The sequence below is a fragment of the Leptopilina heterotoma genome, unplaced genomic scaffold (assembly GCF_015476425.1).
Source record: "Leptopilina heterotoma isolate Lh14 unplaced genomic scaffold, ASM1547642v1 Lhet_38, whole genome shotgun sequence".
In the NCBI taxonomy this organism is placed as follows: domain Eukaryota; kingdom Metazoa; phylum Arthropoda; class Insecta; order Hymenoptera; family Figitidae; genus Leptopilina; species Leptopilina heterotoma.
Genome location: NW_025111054.1, coordinates 926,936 through 943,784, shown reverse-complemented (window position 1 = coordinate 943,784; position 16,849 = coordinate 926,936). Strand labels below are relative to the sequence as shown.

General features: G+C 26.7%; 1 protein-coding gene across 9 annotated transcripts in view; it reads right to left on the bottom strand.

Annotated features, from left to right (window-relative positions):
* The window catches only part of LOC122505934 (AT-rich interactive domain-containing protein 2-like), a 131,726-nt gene that overhangs the window by 76,230 nt on the left and 38,647 nt on the right, over nucleotides 1-16,849 (bottom strand). For all 9 annotated transcript variants that reach the window (XM_043617826.1, XM_043617827.1, XM_043617824.1 and 6 more), the window contains exon 3: nucleotides 14,869-14,966. In XM_043617826.1, coding sequence (XP_043473761.1) covers nucleotides 14,869-14,966 — 98 coding nt within the window. The remainder of the gene's footprint in view (nucleotides 1-14,868; nucleotides 14,967-16,849) is intronic.

The window sequence follows — 16,849 nt, the reverse complement described above, 5'->3', positions numbered from 1 at the left end:
ATTCTTCGCTGAAATTCGAAAATTTTCACAACTTACATTTTTAATACAAGTTTTCAAAAGAATATAATTTAATAAAATTCGATACAGGAATTAAATTAATTTCATAAATAATAAGATTCTTAACATTATTTCAATTATTAAAAAAAAAATTGAAAAAAATTCAATTACTTTCATAAGTTAATAAAATTCTTCACAGGATTTCAATTATTTTTAATACAATTTTAAGTAAATTCTTCGAAAAATGTCACTATTTTCAAAAATTTTGTTAAAATTCTTCGAAAGAATTCAATTATGTATTTTTAAACATTCATGCTATAATGCTTTTAATATTCAATTATTATCTAAAATTTTAACTAATAATATTCATTTTCAAATCAATTTTTATTGAAAAATTCTACAATAATTCAATTATTTAAATACAAAAATAAATAATTTATTCAATAAATAAATGTTTTTCAAAACTAAATTATTATAAAGAATTTTATCAACAAATTTGAATTTTTTCGAGAAATTTTAATAAAATTTTCAAGAATAATGAAATTTTTCGAGGAATTCAATTAAAATTGTATTAAAAATAATTGAAATTCTATGATGAATTTTATTATTCATGAAAATAATTGAATTTTTGTAAAAACTGTTATTATTTATGAAAATAATTGAATTACTGCGAAGTTTGCTTAGAATTTTATCAAAATTTTTTTTTTAAATAATTGAATTCTTTTGAAAAATTTTATTAAAACTGTAGATATTGAAAATCATTGAATTGGGAAAAATTTTTTGAAAATAATTGAAATTTAATAATTTACCATACAATTTTTCAAAAAAAAAAAAAAAAATTATTTACAAAAATTTTTAAAACATCCTTTGCAGAAATTCAATTATTTTTTACAAATAATAAAATTTTTTCACATGAAAATCCAATGCAAAAATTCAATTATTTTTCTAAATAAAAAAATTCTTCTCAGAATTTCAATTATTTTTAATACTATTTTAAGTAAATTCTTCGAAAAATGTAATTACATATTCAAAAAAATTATTGTTATTTTTCCAAAAAATGAAATTCTTCACAGGATTTAAATTATTTTTAATCCGATTTTAAATAAATTAACAAATAATGAAATCTTCGCTTAAATTCAAATATTGTTAAAATCTACTATTTCAATAAAATTTCTCAAAAGAATTCAATTATTTAAGAAAAAAATTAATAAAATTCGTTGCAAAAATTCAATTATTTTCATAAATAATAAAATTTTTCATAGGATTTCAATTATTTTTTATACAATTTTAAATAAATTCACAAATAATGAAATTCTTCGTTGTAATTCAAATATTTTTTAAATCTACTATTTTAATAAAATTTCTCAAAAAGAATTCTATTATTTTTTAAAAAATATTATAAAATTCGTAACAAGAATTGAATATTTTTCATAAATATAATAAAATTCTTTACAGGATTTCAATTATTTTTAATACAATTTTAAATAAATTACTCGAAAAATGTAATTATTTTGAAAAATTTGTCGCAAGAATTCAATTATTTGACAAAAATTTAATAAAATTCGTTGCAAGCATTCAATTATTTTCATAAATAATAGAATTTTTCACAGGGTTTTAATTATTTAAAACAAAATGTAATAAAAATTCTTTGGAAGAATTTAATTATTTTTCAAAATAATAAAATTCTTCACAAAATGCAAAAGTTCCTTGAGAATTTCTAAATACATTTGTGTTTACAATTCAATTTTACGAAATTACGATTATTCAGAAATTCTTCAATTAAATATTTAGAAAATAAAAACTTTAAATAATTTCAAAAAAAATTGAATTGAACTTTTTAAAAAAAAATTAATTCCACAAAATTGTTACCTAGTTAAAATTATGAAAAATTCAGATTTTCAACGATTTTAAATATAAAACCTTTTCAAAATTCAATTATTTCTAAAAATTCACGCTAAATTGCTTTTAATATTCAATTATTATCAACAATTTTAAGGGAGAGTGATACCTTTGAAAAATTTGAAATAATTTTTAAAAAAATTCAATATAACTTTTTCAAAATAATTAATTCTACAGAATTTTCAGTTAAAAGTATGAAAAATTCAAATTTCCAAATATTTTTATTTGAAACCATTTCAAAATCCAATTATTTAATTATTATTTACAATTTTGACTGAAATTTATTTTTAAATCAATTTTTATTAGAAAATTCAACGAGAATTCAATTATTTAAATCCAAAAATAAATAATTTATTGCACAAATGAATATTTCTTAAAATTGAATTCTCATAAAGAATTTTATCAAAATAATTGAATTCTGTCGACGAATTTTAATAAAAATTTCCGAAATAATTACATTTTTCGACGAATTCGATTAAAATTGTATTAAAAATAATTGAAATGCTGTCATGAGTTTTATTAAGTATTCATGACAAAATAATTGAATCTCTGTAAAAAATTATATTATTTATGAAAATAATTGAATTATTACGAAGAAAATTTATAAAAAATTTGTAAATAGTTGAATTTTCTGTAAAATTTTTATTATTTATGAAAATAATTTAACGTTTGCTTAGAAGTTTATCAACATTTTTTTTTTTAAATAATTGAATTCTTTTGAAAAATTTTATTAAAATAGTAAATATTGAAAATCATTGAGTTGAGGAAATGTTTGGAAAATAATTGAAATACCAAGAATTTTATTAAAATTATAATTGAATTTTGAAGAAGAATTTTATTATTTTTAAAGATAATTGAAATTTTGACGAGAATTTAAAAAAAAATTTGAACGTAATTGAATAATTATAAATATAATTATTTATATCATTAAATATTGAATTTTTGCGAAGAATTTTATTACTTTTGAAAATAATTAAATTTCTGCAACTTTTCCGAAAAATTTAATTTTTCTAGTACTTTAACAAAAAAAAAAAATTCCCCGACTTTTCCCTGAATTTCCTGATTCATGTGATGAGAATGTAAAAAATATATTTGACGGTACTTTACAAAAATTCAGTAAAGAAGCAATAGAAACAAGAACAGTCTTTAAATTTTAACTTTATCCAACGTTTCCCTTGTTGTGCAACTCTCCCCAACTTGTACAACTACAAACTTCTCCAACTCTCTGGTTTTGAACAGATTTCCACGCCAATTTCATATATATACTCGAAACCATTGCTTCCTTCTGCCTTGACTGCTTCATTTCAATGGAAGCTATCTTATCGATTTTCAGACAATTCACGGCAGCTCTTGTCAATCGTCAAGCTGCTTAAACTTAAAGTAACTAAATTCACATCTCTAAGCCACAAAATTTATTGTCTCCACTTTTCGCTGGTCCACAATTAGAAAGAAACATATTTTCAGCAAAATTATTTTTTAAATTTCAATTTAATCATTTTCTGGAATATTTAACTAAAATTCTTCTCCGAATTGATTATTATTAATAATTTTTGAAAAACTTCTATGCGAATTTAATAAATAGAACAAAATTCAAATTTATAAAAAAAAAATTTTAATTTATAAAAAAAAAAAATTAAATTTTTTCTAAATTTCAAATCTCTTGAAATTCGGCATTTTTGTCATTTTCACCCACTGTGCTGCAGTGCGGGGCGTAACCCACCCTCCTTTATAGACTAAAGAATACCGTTTTCAAGACATTTATTTCTTTCTGCAAACAGAAGCGAATAAAATACAAGCATGAGAGAGAAAAGCAGAAATCTTCCTCCTGGACACTCGGAAGAGTTTGATGGCGATGGCGAGTCGTCACACGGGTCCAATGAACCACGTGGTTCGTCGCGACGCCGGCCGGCATGAATGAGTAGCAGACGAGTGCAGTGCACGTACTACGTACGTTGGAAAATAGTGGGGGAGGGGGTCACCCACCGACGCCTCGTGACTACAGTAAAACAGATCTGCTCCTCTTCCTCTTACTGCATGCCTCTTAAGGGAAGAGGGGCAAAATTTTAGCGGTCAACTAACGCGCTTTACCAATGCCTTGGTCATAAGGTCATTGGGTCACGACTATAATTTATTGACATTCCTTTTCTGTAGTCCTTGCTGCAACACGTCTCTCTCTCTCTCAAAGCCACAGGCCGAGACTCTCTTCTAAAACTCGAGGAAATGTCGACTGCAGTCAATCCAAACCGAATCGATTTCACGATTTTGTCAATCATCTTTCAAAGCTTGTGTCCACCTGGAGCCAACAAATTTCCTCATAGTCTTCACATCGGCAATCACCATCTGGTAAAAAGCTTGTAAAGAATCTCTAAAATTAGGAAATAACCATTCCAGATGTGTGCACTGGGTGTTATGCAAGAATTTCGAAAACAATCCCCTGGTAGGCTTCACAGTGTCCCTACAAAGTATTTTAGCGGAAATAGGGGACTGAAAATTAAAAAATAGGGAACTTTAAGGTAACCATAAAAATTCGTTAAATAAAGATAAAAATATAATTTATTAAGATCCTAAAGTTCTGAACGTTCAAATGAACGACATTTATTTATTTCTTCTCCAAATTAAATTTTTATTCCAATTATTTTGCGTTACTATCCAAAAAATTAATTACTGAGTTTCTAAACGTAAATATTTCAGTTTTTCAATTTGTTTGTGATTAGTAATTTATTAAAATATCTTCAATAAAATGTGACACGGGGCTGCATTTTCTCTTTTCTAAAATTCGTAAGAAAACTAACACAGGAAATACTTCCCCTACAAACTGGTCCTGACTGCATTCCTTACGTAACAATAGACAAGCATCCTGACTTTCCCTAAAAACAGGTACCAAAAGGACAGATTCACTTTGACTTGCATACGTGCAGCACGGTTTTCTCCGCTTCGTAAAAACAAGTGTATTTTTAAACTCGCTCTTAAATAAATAAAAATATCGTTATTTTAATTATTTACTTAATTATTAATTTTCCCGTCACAAAATTGGCGATCCTGCCAGGATAGTTCGACACGATTACGATCAAAATCGACTATCTTAGTGCGAACCAGTGAAAAAAAAAGAGAAAGTTTTGTGAAAAAATTATTATTGTGGAAAGTGGAAAATTATTTTTGTGAAAAAAAAATATATATATTTTTTTGTGAGAAATTATTATTGTGAAAAATTATTTTTTGTGAAAAAAAATAATTGTGACGGATTATACGGTGAAATTTTCACTGGAAATCACCGGAAAACACGAACTCGGGCCGAATTAAGTAAGTTCGACAGTGATTCCGTGGGTATAAGTCCTAGAAAGGGTGTGACGTCACCCAACCAAGTTGGCAACGAGGGATAATATTCTTACGAGGATACACACAACTCAGCCGCTCAACATTTCAACTGGATAGTATTCTTACGAGGATACACACAATTCAGCTGCTCAACGTTTCAACTTGAGAATATTTTATTTGTCATCAAACTAGTAAGCAAATAATATTTTTTTCTGAAAAATAATACAATTACGTATGATTTGCGACTTTTTACTACGCGTGAAAGACGCAACATTTTATGAAAATTTTCACTATATACATGTTTTGTGACTCTGTAACTACGCGTTAAAGACACAATAACTTATAAAATTTATCTATTAAATTTACGAAAAAATTGCAAAATTAGGTAAACATTTTTATTTTTTAGTGTTAAAAAAAAGCATTGTTTTTTTATGAACATTTTTAAAATTAGATAGACGTTTTATTTGTTGTAAAAAGAAAGCATTCTTTATTTTTATTGATATTACAACTCTTTACAAATTACTAATAATATTCAACGCTGGCTTTCAAGTCATATCTCAGACATTTAGTTGGTTACGAATCTACTCATATTCAGTGTTTAGAATCCAGTCAAATTGTCCAGAATATCCCTGAACCTCCCGAAACAAAAATGGCAAACCCTTTAAATTTAGAAACACTCCTTAGCAGCCTTAAAGATTCGGTCGAGCAAATGTCTGCAAAAATTTCATCAATAGAAGGTTGTCAAAATACATTAAATTCCAATATAATGCTTCTTAACGCTGAAAACGGAAAACGGGTAAACGAAATTAAACTTATAGCTCAACAAAATAATCTTTTATATACTGAAGATGAAGAAACAGAAACCGAAAATGAAGTTCCAGGAAATAGACAAGAAAGTGAGAACACAATAGACGAAAAAAAGGACCCCATGCATCGAGTACCAAACGGTGGTCCCCTTTCAACTCAGACAAACGCGATTTCTAGTACATTATTACCCGCCAAGGACATTATTCGTACGGTAGAAATTTTGAATGGTCAAGACGATATCGGAGTTCAAGATTTTATTCATAGCGTTAAAAAAGCAAAACAACGTTGTAGTCAACCGGAATTACTTTTAGATTTTATAATAACCGAGAAAATTGTCGGAAATGCTAAACGCGCTATCCGATACATTCCCATTAACACATTCGACGATTTATTTACCGCGTTACGACAAAATATGGACCTCGGATTATCAGTTGAACTTTGCCGCGCAAAATTAGACAATTGCCGACAAGGAAGCGACAACGTACAAACGTATAATGTGCGATTTCGACAAGCCCTAAACGAGTTAAATTATGCGGTACAAGCAGAACACTCAAATCCGACAGCTCGAAGAATAGCCTTGCAGATAGAAGAATCTTCCGCGATAAAAAAGTATGTTATGAATCTAAGAGATGATATCACATTTTTAATGTGGACCCTACAACCGAATAATATAGGAAAAGCTCAGCAACAAGCATTAGAAATTGAGACGCGACTACGAGAAAAACATCGATTACGCTCAAATGCAATTCCAAGGCAACCTTTGCGTGTGACAAACCCTTCTACATCTCACCACACAACAAATCCTAAACCCTCTTTTAATTCTACTAACAATGCTAATCCGAATCGTCCTTCTAATGTACAATGTAATTTTTGTAAGAAAAATGGACACGTTGAAAGTCAATGTTTTCAAAAAAGAAATCAATCAAATTTTCATCTGGATTCCCAACTAAAACGCCCACCGAATCGAGTGCACCACACCGTCGAGATAAGCTCAACGGAGGAGCAAAACGACGAGATACAAACACCATGCGAAATGACGGAACAATTGATAGAATCACGCGAATATCAGGACGATTACAATCTGTCCTCGTTCAACCAACCGGATTCAAACACTCCCTGCGATTACTTGTGGACTCTGGATCATCAATAAATTTTATAAAAAATTCTTTAGTACCACCGTCGATGCCTAGAGAAGCATGTAAAAAGGAATTCCAAATGGGAAATTGGAAACCAACGTCCGAACAAAAGATCGTGATAGAATATTTGGATAAACCCCACACTTTCTTTATCGTCGATGATAATTTTCCCTTACCGGAAGATGGTATACTAGGTTTACCATTTATGCAACAATATGATTACAGCCTAACAAACGTGAACTTAAAACTAAATAATAAAAAACATCCACTCGTGGATGACGGATTTATTGTACCACCAAACCAAATAAAGCTAATTAAAATCCCAGTTTTTGAAAAAAAGGGTAATATCGCGATCTTTGATAATCCACACGTTCCCGATTCTATCTATACAATATGCGATAGAACAATTACTGTTCCTATTTGCAACGATTCGGCACAATTTAAACACATTAATCCCAACGAATTAGGATATCAACCTTTTAAATTCAGTACCGAAACTGAAGAATTACAATCAATAACACACGGTGAATTGGCAGAACGCTTGCAACTCTTAAACGAGAACACCCGATTGGATCATATTGAATCAGATTTTAAAGATATTATCCAAAAAATAGTACAATCATATCACGACATATTCAGATTGCCCGGAGATCCTCTTCCAGGAACACACCTTGCTTCTCACAAAATAATATTAAAAGAAGATAAAATAATTAATAATCGGTCCTACAAACCTCCAGAGTGTCATAAACAAGAACTCACTAGTCAGGTTAAAGACCTATTAAAGCAATTCATCATCAGGCATTCCGATTCTCCCTTCAACGCCCCAGTGTGGATAGTCCCTAAAAAAGCTGATGCCTCTGGACAGAAAAAATGGAGAGTTGTCATAGATTTCCGAAAAATTAATGAAATTACCGATCAGGATTCTTATCCACTTCCGGTTATAGAAGACATCCTTGACACGCTCGGGAAAGCAAAATTCTTCTCCGCTTTTGACCTCAGTGCTGGATTTCACCAAATACCTATGGAAGAAAATTCAAAAAAATTCACAGCTTTTTCCACACCCGAAGGACACTTCGAGTTTGAACGCATGCCCTTTGGACTAAAAAATGCTCCTGCCACATTCCAGAGGATGATCAACAACGCCTTAAAAGGATTGATAAACAAAATTTGTGTTGTTTATCTCGACGACATCGTAGTTTTCGGATCCACCATAGAAGAACACAACAAAAATTTGGTAACAGTTTTCGAGAGATTACGCCAAACTGGCCTTAAGCTCCAGCCTGATAAGTGTGAATATTTAAGACCCGAGTTAGAATATTTAGGTCATGTTATAACTGCCGATGGAGTCAAACCCAATCCAAAGAAAATCGATGCTGTCTTAAATTTTCCAAAACCTAAAAGTGTTACTAACGTTAAATCATTTTTAGGACTTTCTGGATACTACCGTAAATTTATAAAATGTTATTCAACTATTGCTAAACCTCTTACCGAGTTAACAAAGCTTAACAACGATTTTGTTTGGACTCAAAATTGTCAAGATGCTTTTGACAGATTGAAAGCTGCTTTGTGCAGTGCGCCAGTTTTAAGATACCCCGACTTTGAAAAAGAATTCGTGCTCACAACCGACGCTTCAAATGTAGGACTAGGAGCCATTTTATCCCAAGAAGGTCATCCCTGTTATTACATATCGCGTACACTCAATGCACCCGAAGTAAATTATACTACTACTGAAAAGGAATTGTTAGCAATAGTATGGGCGACTAAAAGACTTAGGCAATACTTGCTAGGTAGAAAATTCAAAATCCTCACCGATCACCAAGCGTTAAAGTGGTTATTCAACGTAAAAGATCCATCATCCAGATTGATGAGATGGAGACTTAAAATGGAAGAATACGACTACGAAGTCGAATACAAGAAAGGTTCGGAAAATACTGCTGCCGACGCTTTATCCAGAGTTCAAGCACTACAAGAACTAAACGAAGAACAAAGTAGTACAGAAACTGAATTTGATTTAGAATCAGAGTTGCCTGATATTGAAGTCATCGAAGAAAAGCAAAATTCTGATTTAAATACACCAGTACCATCACCTGCCGGAAACGGACCAACTTTAGGAGTCTCGACACAAACTTTAACTCCGCTTATTGAAGAAAGCAAAGATGACGATATCCAAGATGTTTTCGACCCAACACCACCAATACCCGTAAACAATGGAATAATTCAAGAATTCTACAGATGGTCTGCTAATAAGACAGATACCCGTGAAATTGAAAAGCCGAATGCCATTGGAAAATTGTGGAGAAAAATCACAAAAAGAGAGACAAATGATACAAATAATGTTATCCTTCCTCAATACTCTGACAAGGATTGGCTTAATTCACTGATTGACACCGCCGAATGGACCATATCAAAAAAATTGAGTATTCTTCGTTTACACTTCGACGATCCAACTATAACCTCCATTGAACGTATAAAACTTAAGAAATTGATAGCATTCATTAGTTTTAAATATCCACAACTAAAAATTCATAGTTGTTATAATTCCACTACAGAACTCACATTAAAAGAACGAGAACACATCATCAAAGAAAGCCACGGCTCATTGATGGCACAACATTTTGGCGAAAATAAATCCATACAAAGAGCAAGAGAATTAGGCATGTGGACCAACATGGAAAATGAAATTATAGATTTCATTAAAAAATGTCACGTGTGTCAAACCCATAAACTAAATCGAATCAAGAGACGATCGGAAGCAATCATCCCTGACACTCCAACGACACCAAATGATAAGATTGCAATGGATATTTTTGGTCCTCTACCCATTACCGCTCAAGGACATGAGTACATATTGTCTATTCAAGATATGTTAACTAAATATCTTGTATTAATTCCTTTAAAGAATACCCAGTCCGAAACCATTATTGAACATCTATTTGACCATTTTATTTACATTTTTGGCTCTCCTAAGCACATTTTAACTGACCAAGGTCAGAACTTAGTGTCGGAATTAATGCAAAACTTTGAAAATCTATTTCGGATTCAACATGTGAAGACGACTGCATTTCACCCTCAAAGTAATGGTGCTCTGGAAAGATCTCACTGCACTATTAAGGATTTGATAAGAACAGCAATGGCAGATCAACACACTGAATGGGACCAGACACTAAAATTTATTTGCATGGCTTATAATACCATGACACACGAAGGAACTGGATTCAGCCCTTTTAAACTCACATTTGGACGCGACGCTAATATTCCATCTACATTAGCTACTACACCTAGTCTGAAATATCCCGAATTGGTAAGGTTATGGCAAGAAAGACACGAAAGATATATTCAGAAGGCTCAAGCAAGGATAGAGAAGTCAAAGGAAAAATACAAAAGAATTCAAGATGCAAGAATTGTATTGCCGCAGCGTTTATTCGACCCTGGTGACCTTGTAATGATAGAAAATACAAAAGAACATAAATTGAGTCCTGATTGGAAAGGGCCTGCAGTAATCATTAAAAGTCTCCCTAATAATAATTATGAAATATCCTTTAATAACAATCGATCAGTCATCCATGCAGATAGATTGAAAATATATAATTATTAAATTTTCAATTCATAAGCCTAAATCCTAATTCTTATCCTTATCTATGAAATTCTCCTAATAAACACTGAAAATGTTTTTCTATTCTTGTAAATAAATCAATGATCTACAAACTTTTGTATACATGTATAAATTAGTATTCTGCGACATACTTTGTAAACTAATAAGCCAATGTGTGTATCAAATTATTTTGTAGAAAAAAAAAAAGGATGAATGAGCGACGCATTAACTGTACTAAAAAGAAAAAGAATTATACTTTGCGAACTTAGAGACTAAGTTCAATCTAAGGTGGGAGGTGTGACACGGGGCTGCATTTTCTCTTTTCTAAAATTCGTAAGAAAACTAACACAGGAAATACTTCCCCTACAAACTGGTCCTGACTGCATTCCTTACGTAACAATAGACAAGCATCCTGACTTTCCCTAAAAACAGGTACCAAAAGGACAGATTCACTTTGACTTGCATACGTGCAGCACGGTTTTCTCCGCTTCGTAAAAACAAGTGTATTTTTAAACTCGCTCTTAAATAAATAAAAATATCGTTATTTTAATTATTTACTTAATTATTAATTTTCCCGTCACAAAAAAATATTTCGTTCATTTGAACGTTCAAAACTTGGGGATCATAATTTATTGGTTGACACAAAAATTTAACTTTATTTTTCTCTGACTTTTCCCTCATTTACAAACACAACTTTCACTTTTTCCCTGACCCTGAAGAATATTCTGATTCACTCTCAAAATTATTAGATACTCAAAAAAATGTTTTATTTAATTTATTTACAAATTTCTACAAAAGTCAAATTATTCGAAAACATCAATAGTTTTATTTAAAATCAATATTTAATCATTTTTAATCATTTTCATTGGAATTAAGATGTTAAAAAATTTCAAATTCAAACACCTCTTTTCAAATTAAACAACTCATAATAATTAAAGATGACTGAATGACAAAATCATTAGTTTATTATTATAAGAATATTGTTACTGTAATTTCTTCAAAATTATTTGTATCATTTCAATTCAATTAACATTTTCTACAATTTTTAACTAAAATTCTATTTTAAATGAATAACATCAATTATTATTCAATTAAACTTTTTAAAAAAAATTAATTATACAGAATTGTTAGTTAAAAGTACGAAAAACAATAATTTAATTCTACGAGAAATCAATTATTTAGATACAAAAATAAATAATATTAAATGTTTCCTAAATTTTAATTTTTACAAAGAATTGTATTGACAACTTTTGAAAATATTTAATTTCTTTTAAGGAATTTAATTAAAATTTTAATGAAATTTACTATATTAAAGAATTTTATAACAATTTTTGAAAATAATTGAAAAATTTTTTAAGAATTTTATTAAATTTTTAAAAAATAATTGAATTTCTGAGAAGAATTTAAATAATAGTTTTTGAAAACAAATTCATGAGAAGAATTTTATTAAAATTTTTGAAAATAATTGACCTCTTGAGAAGAATTTAAAAAAAATTGTTGACAATAATTTAATTCTTGAGAAGAATTTCCCTTTCTATTTATAAAGATAATTTAATTCTTGAGGAGAATTTTAAGAAAATTCTTGTGATGAATATTGATATTTACTAAAATAATTGAATTATTGCAACGAATTTGATTGTTTTATTGAATAATTGAATGTTTCTTAAAATTGAATTCTTTCCTCAAGTTTTAATAAAATGTTTAATAATAATTGCATTTTTCAAAGAATTTTTTGAAAATTATATAAAAAATATTTGAAATTCTGCGAAGAAAATAATTGAATTCGTAAATGAAATTTTTATTATTTATGAAAATAATTGAATCTTTTCGTAGAATTGTATCAACAAATTTTTTCTATAATTAAATCTGTTGATAAATTTTATGAAAATAGTAAATATTTAAAAACATTGCATTGCGAAAACCTTTTAAAAATAATTGAAATGTTGCAAAGATTTTTATTAAAATTTTTGAAAATAATTGAATTTTTGGCGAAAAATTTTGCTATTTATAAAAATAATTGAATTCTTGACGAGATACTTAGTAAAATTTATAAAAACAATTGAATTCATGATAAGAATTTTTGAAAATAATTGACTTCTTGAGAAGAAGTTTAAACAAAATTTTTTGCCAATAATTTAATTTTTAAGAAGAATTTCCCTATCTATTTATAAAGATAATTAAATTCTTGACGAAAATTTTAAAAAAATTTTAAAAATCATTTAATTTCTGCAAATTATTTTATTACTTTTCAAAAGAATTGAATTCTTCTGATGAATAATGATATTTATCAAAATAATTGAATTTTGTAAAAGAATTTTATTAAAATTCCTTAGAATAATTGATTTTACGTGAAGAATTTATGCGGTTTTGTTGTTTATCAAGCTAATTAAATTTTTTTGCAAAATTACTTACAAATTTTTGAAAATAAATAAATAATTGATTTTTTGCGACGAATTAAAAGTTATTTATGAAAATATTTGAATTATTGCAACGAATTTCATTGTTTTATTGAATAAAATTGAATGTTTCTTAAAATTGAATTCTTTCCTCAAGTTTTAATAAAATTTTTAATAATAATTGCATTTTTCAAAGGAATTTATTTAAAATTGTATTAAAAATATTTGAAATTCTACGATGAAAATAATTGAATCTTTTCGTAGAATTGTATCAAAAAGTTTTTTCTATAATTAAATCTGTTGATAAATTTTATGAAAATAGTAAATATTTAAAAACATAGAATTGCGAAAAACTTTTAAAAATAATTGAAATGTTGCAAAGAATTTTATTTAAATTTTTGAAAATAATTAAATTTTTGGCGAAAAATTTTGCTATTTATAAAAATAATTGAATTCTTGACGAGATATTCATTAAAATTTCTAAAAATAATTGAATTCGTCCAAAGCATTTTATTAAAGTTTGTTTAAATAATTGAAATTTTGCCAAGAATTGAATTAAAATTTTTGACAATAATTGAATTCTTGAGAAGAATTTTTATATTTATCAAAATGATTGAATTTTGAAAAAGAATTTCATGAAAATTCCTTAAAATAATTGATTTTATGGGGAGAATTTTGTTGGTTATCAACAATTTTTATAATTTTATGGAAATAATTAAATATTTGCGTAGAATTTTATTAAAAAAATTTTAAATAATTGAATTATTTTGAAAAATTTGATTAAAATAGTTGATATTGAAAATCATTGAATTGAGGAAAATTTTTGAAAATAATTTTATTTTGGAGAAGAAATTTATTATTTCTAAAAATAATTGGAATCTTGACAAGAATTTTTTTTAAATTTTGAACATACTAATTGAATTTTTTATTAGGTACTATTTTATTAATATTTCCTTCGAAAATAGTAAAATTTAATATTAAAAATTATTATTTCCAGAATAATTTTTTCTATTTTCAAAGACAATTTTGTTTCTTTAAAAAATTAGAAAAATTTATTTCAAAAACAGTAGAATTTACTCTGAAAATAAGAATATTTAATAATTAATTGTAAATTTGTAATGTTCGAGGTAAATGGGAATAATTTTTATAAAAAATTGAAAATTTGTCATAAAATAATTATTATATAACTTTTTTTTTTTTTAATTTAGTTAATAACCTGCATTTTTTCTGGCATTTTTCAGAGAAAATGGCTCATTACAAAGTTAAAGGCCGCAACACTGATAAACGAAAAAAGTTTTTTTTAATATATGTATATATTACTAAAAGATAGCGTAACAATGTTGCTTCAAAAAAATTTATTTTTATTTTAACAACAATAATTCAAAAAATTAAAAATAATTCCTTATGGTAAAACACTGGATTATATTTTAATTAAAGTTAAAGTTGCACTTACTATAACTTTAATTAAAATATAATCCAGTGTTTTACCATAAGGAATTATTTTTAATTTTTTGAATACGAAAAAAAATTTATTTATAACAAATTATTATAAGACTTATAAAAAAAAAATTATTAAATTCGGTATTTACTTTTTTATGTGTCGCAGGATTATGAACATAAAAAGTGGATTTAAAAGTGACCCTCGGTAGAGACCTTTATGCAAATCGAGATAGCAACCAAAGAAATCGTCTTCTTGGAAAAATATATTCAAGAATCTCTCACTTACCTAAGGTAGATTTGTTTGAGTCCAACTCCGCTATTAACGCAGCCGTTTGGTAAATGAAATTGTTCACAGAGTGTCGACCACTCATTTTTCGAATTCACCTGCAAAAAAAGAAAAAGAAAATATTTATTAAAAACTTATTTCAATATTTTCTTTTTTCAATATTCCCAAAAATGTACTACAACTGCATATTTCTTGAAATGGAAATAATTTTTGTAAGTAAAAGAACCTTTGTTCTTATTAAAAGAAGAAAGAAAGAAAGAAAAAAGAGAAAAGAATTCAGCAAGTATTATAGGCTTGCAATATTCTCTCTTATTCTTAATAGCCGTCTTGCAAGACTTGTAGAGGCTGCGCACACAGTTATTATTTTCAACTCGTAACATTTTACAGCCCATCTTTCTTTCAACCAAAAAGCAGTCGGTTTTTTCTTTATACTTATTTTCACTTCACGTATGAATTTCACGTGCCACTGATGTTGAGTTAATGGCTTTCCTGTCTCGTTTTCTCATAAATACTTCATGTTAAATAAGCCGCAGGATTTGCCGATATTAAAACCACTATATCTACTCCTTTCAAAGATTGAAAATAATTTGAATTATAAAAGACAATACGAATTTGTTCGAAAATAGATACATTTGCTTTTAAGAATAATTTTTCTTAAAATTTCTTTAAAAAAAAGTAAAAAACCTAATTTCATTATTTTAAAAATAAATCTAACTTATTTAAATATAAAATTTACATTAAATAAATAACATATTTATTTTTACTAATTTTCGAAAGAATTAAAATTATCTTCATTTTATTTAAATCTTATACGAAGTAATGGATTTTTGAGTCAATAGTAACAAATCAGAAGTCAGATTTTAAAAATTTTAAATTTTTTTCCAAATCTTTTTGGAAAACTTTTTTTTTGTTTTTTTCACAATCTTTTAAATAATTAATTTTTTTTCAAAGTTAATGAATTTCTAACAGCGCCTTGAAATTTGGTTTTCACCCCTAAATCTCAAAATACAAGTAATTCAAACATTTTCTTAGAAAGTAAGAATAAAATTTACGAAAACTTACAAAAAGTTATTTTTTTTTCTTTCGCACAAATTAGTAAAAATATTTTTTAAAATTTTCCTTGCTTTCCATTTTTTTTAAAAGATATTAAAGGTAGAATATATTTCCAAAAATATTAATAAAGAAATTCTAAAAATTAATTTTCTAAAAATATTTTAAAATAATTTTTGAAAGACAATAATTTTACAATTACATACAATGAAAAATGTCCAAAAAATTGTGGTAAAATTTTTTTTTAAAAAATAATTAAAATTTGGTAAAATCTTTGAAAAATAATTGAAATTTTATAAAATCTTTGAAAAATAATTGAAATTTGACAAAATCTTTGAAAAATAATTGAATTTTAAAAAAATCTTTGAAAAATAATTGAATTTTTAAAAAATATAAAATTTTTTTATAATTTACTTTCTTCGAAGTTAATTGAAGTTGGAATGAAAAACTAATAATTTTCATTTTTATTAAATTTACATTTGAAGATTTTTCACTAAAATTTTTGAGAATTAAATTATTTTCAAAATTTTGTAAATTGAAATTCTTTAAAAGTTGATTTTCAAAATTTATAGTATAATTCTTGAAAAAATCAATTATTTTCAATTAAATTTGACAAAATTTCAATTATTCAGAAGCTTTTTAATTGTATATTTCAAAAATTTAATTACAAAAATTATTTTCAAAAATTTTAAGAAAATCTTTTTTTTGGCAAGAATTCAATTATTTTTGCAAATAACGAAATTCTTCGGTAAAATTAAATTATTTTCATTATTTACTATTTTAAGAAAATTTCACAAAAAAAATTCCATTATTTTCGAAAAAATTTAATAAAATTCTTTGCAAAAACTTCAAAATATTTTTATAAATAATAACCTTTTCACAGATTTCCAATTATTTAAAATACAATTTTCATTCAATTTTTTTTTGAAAA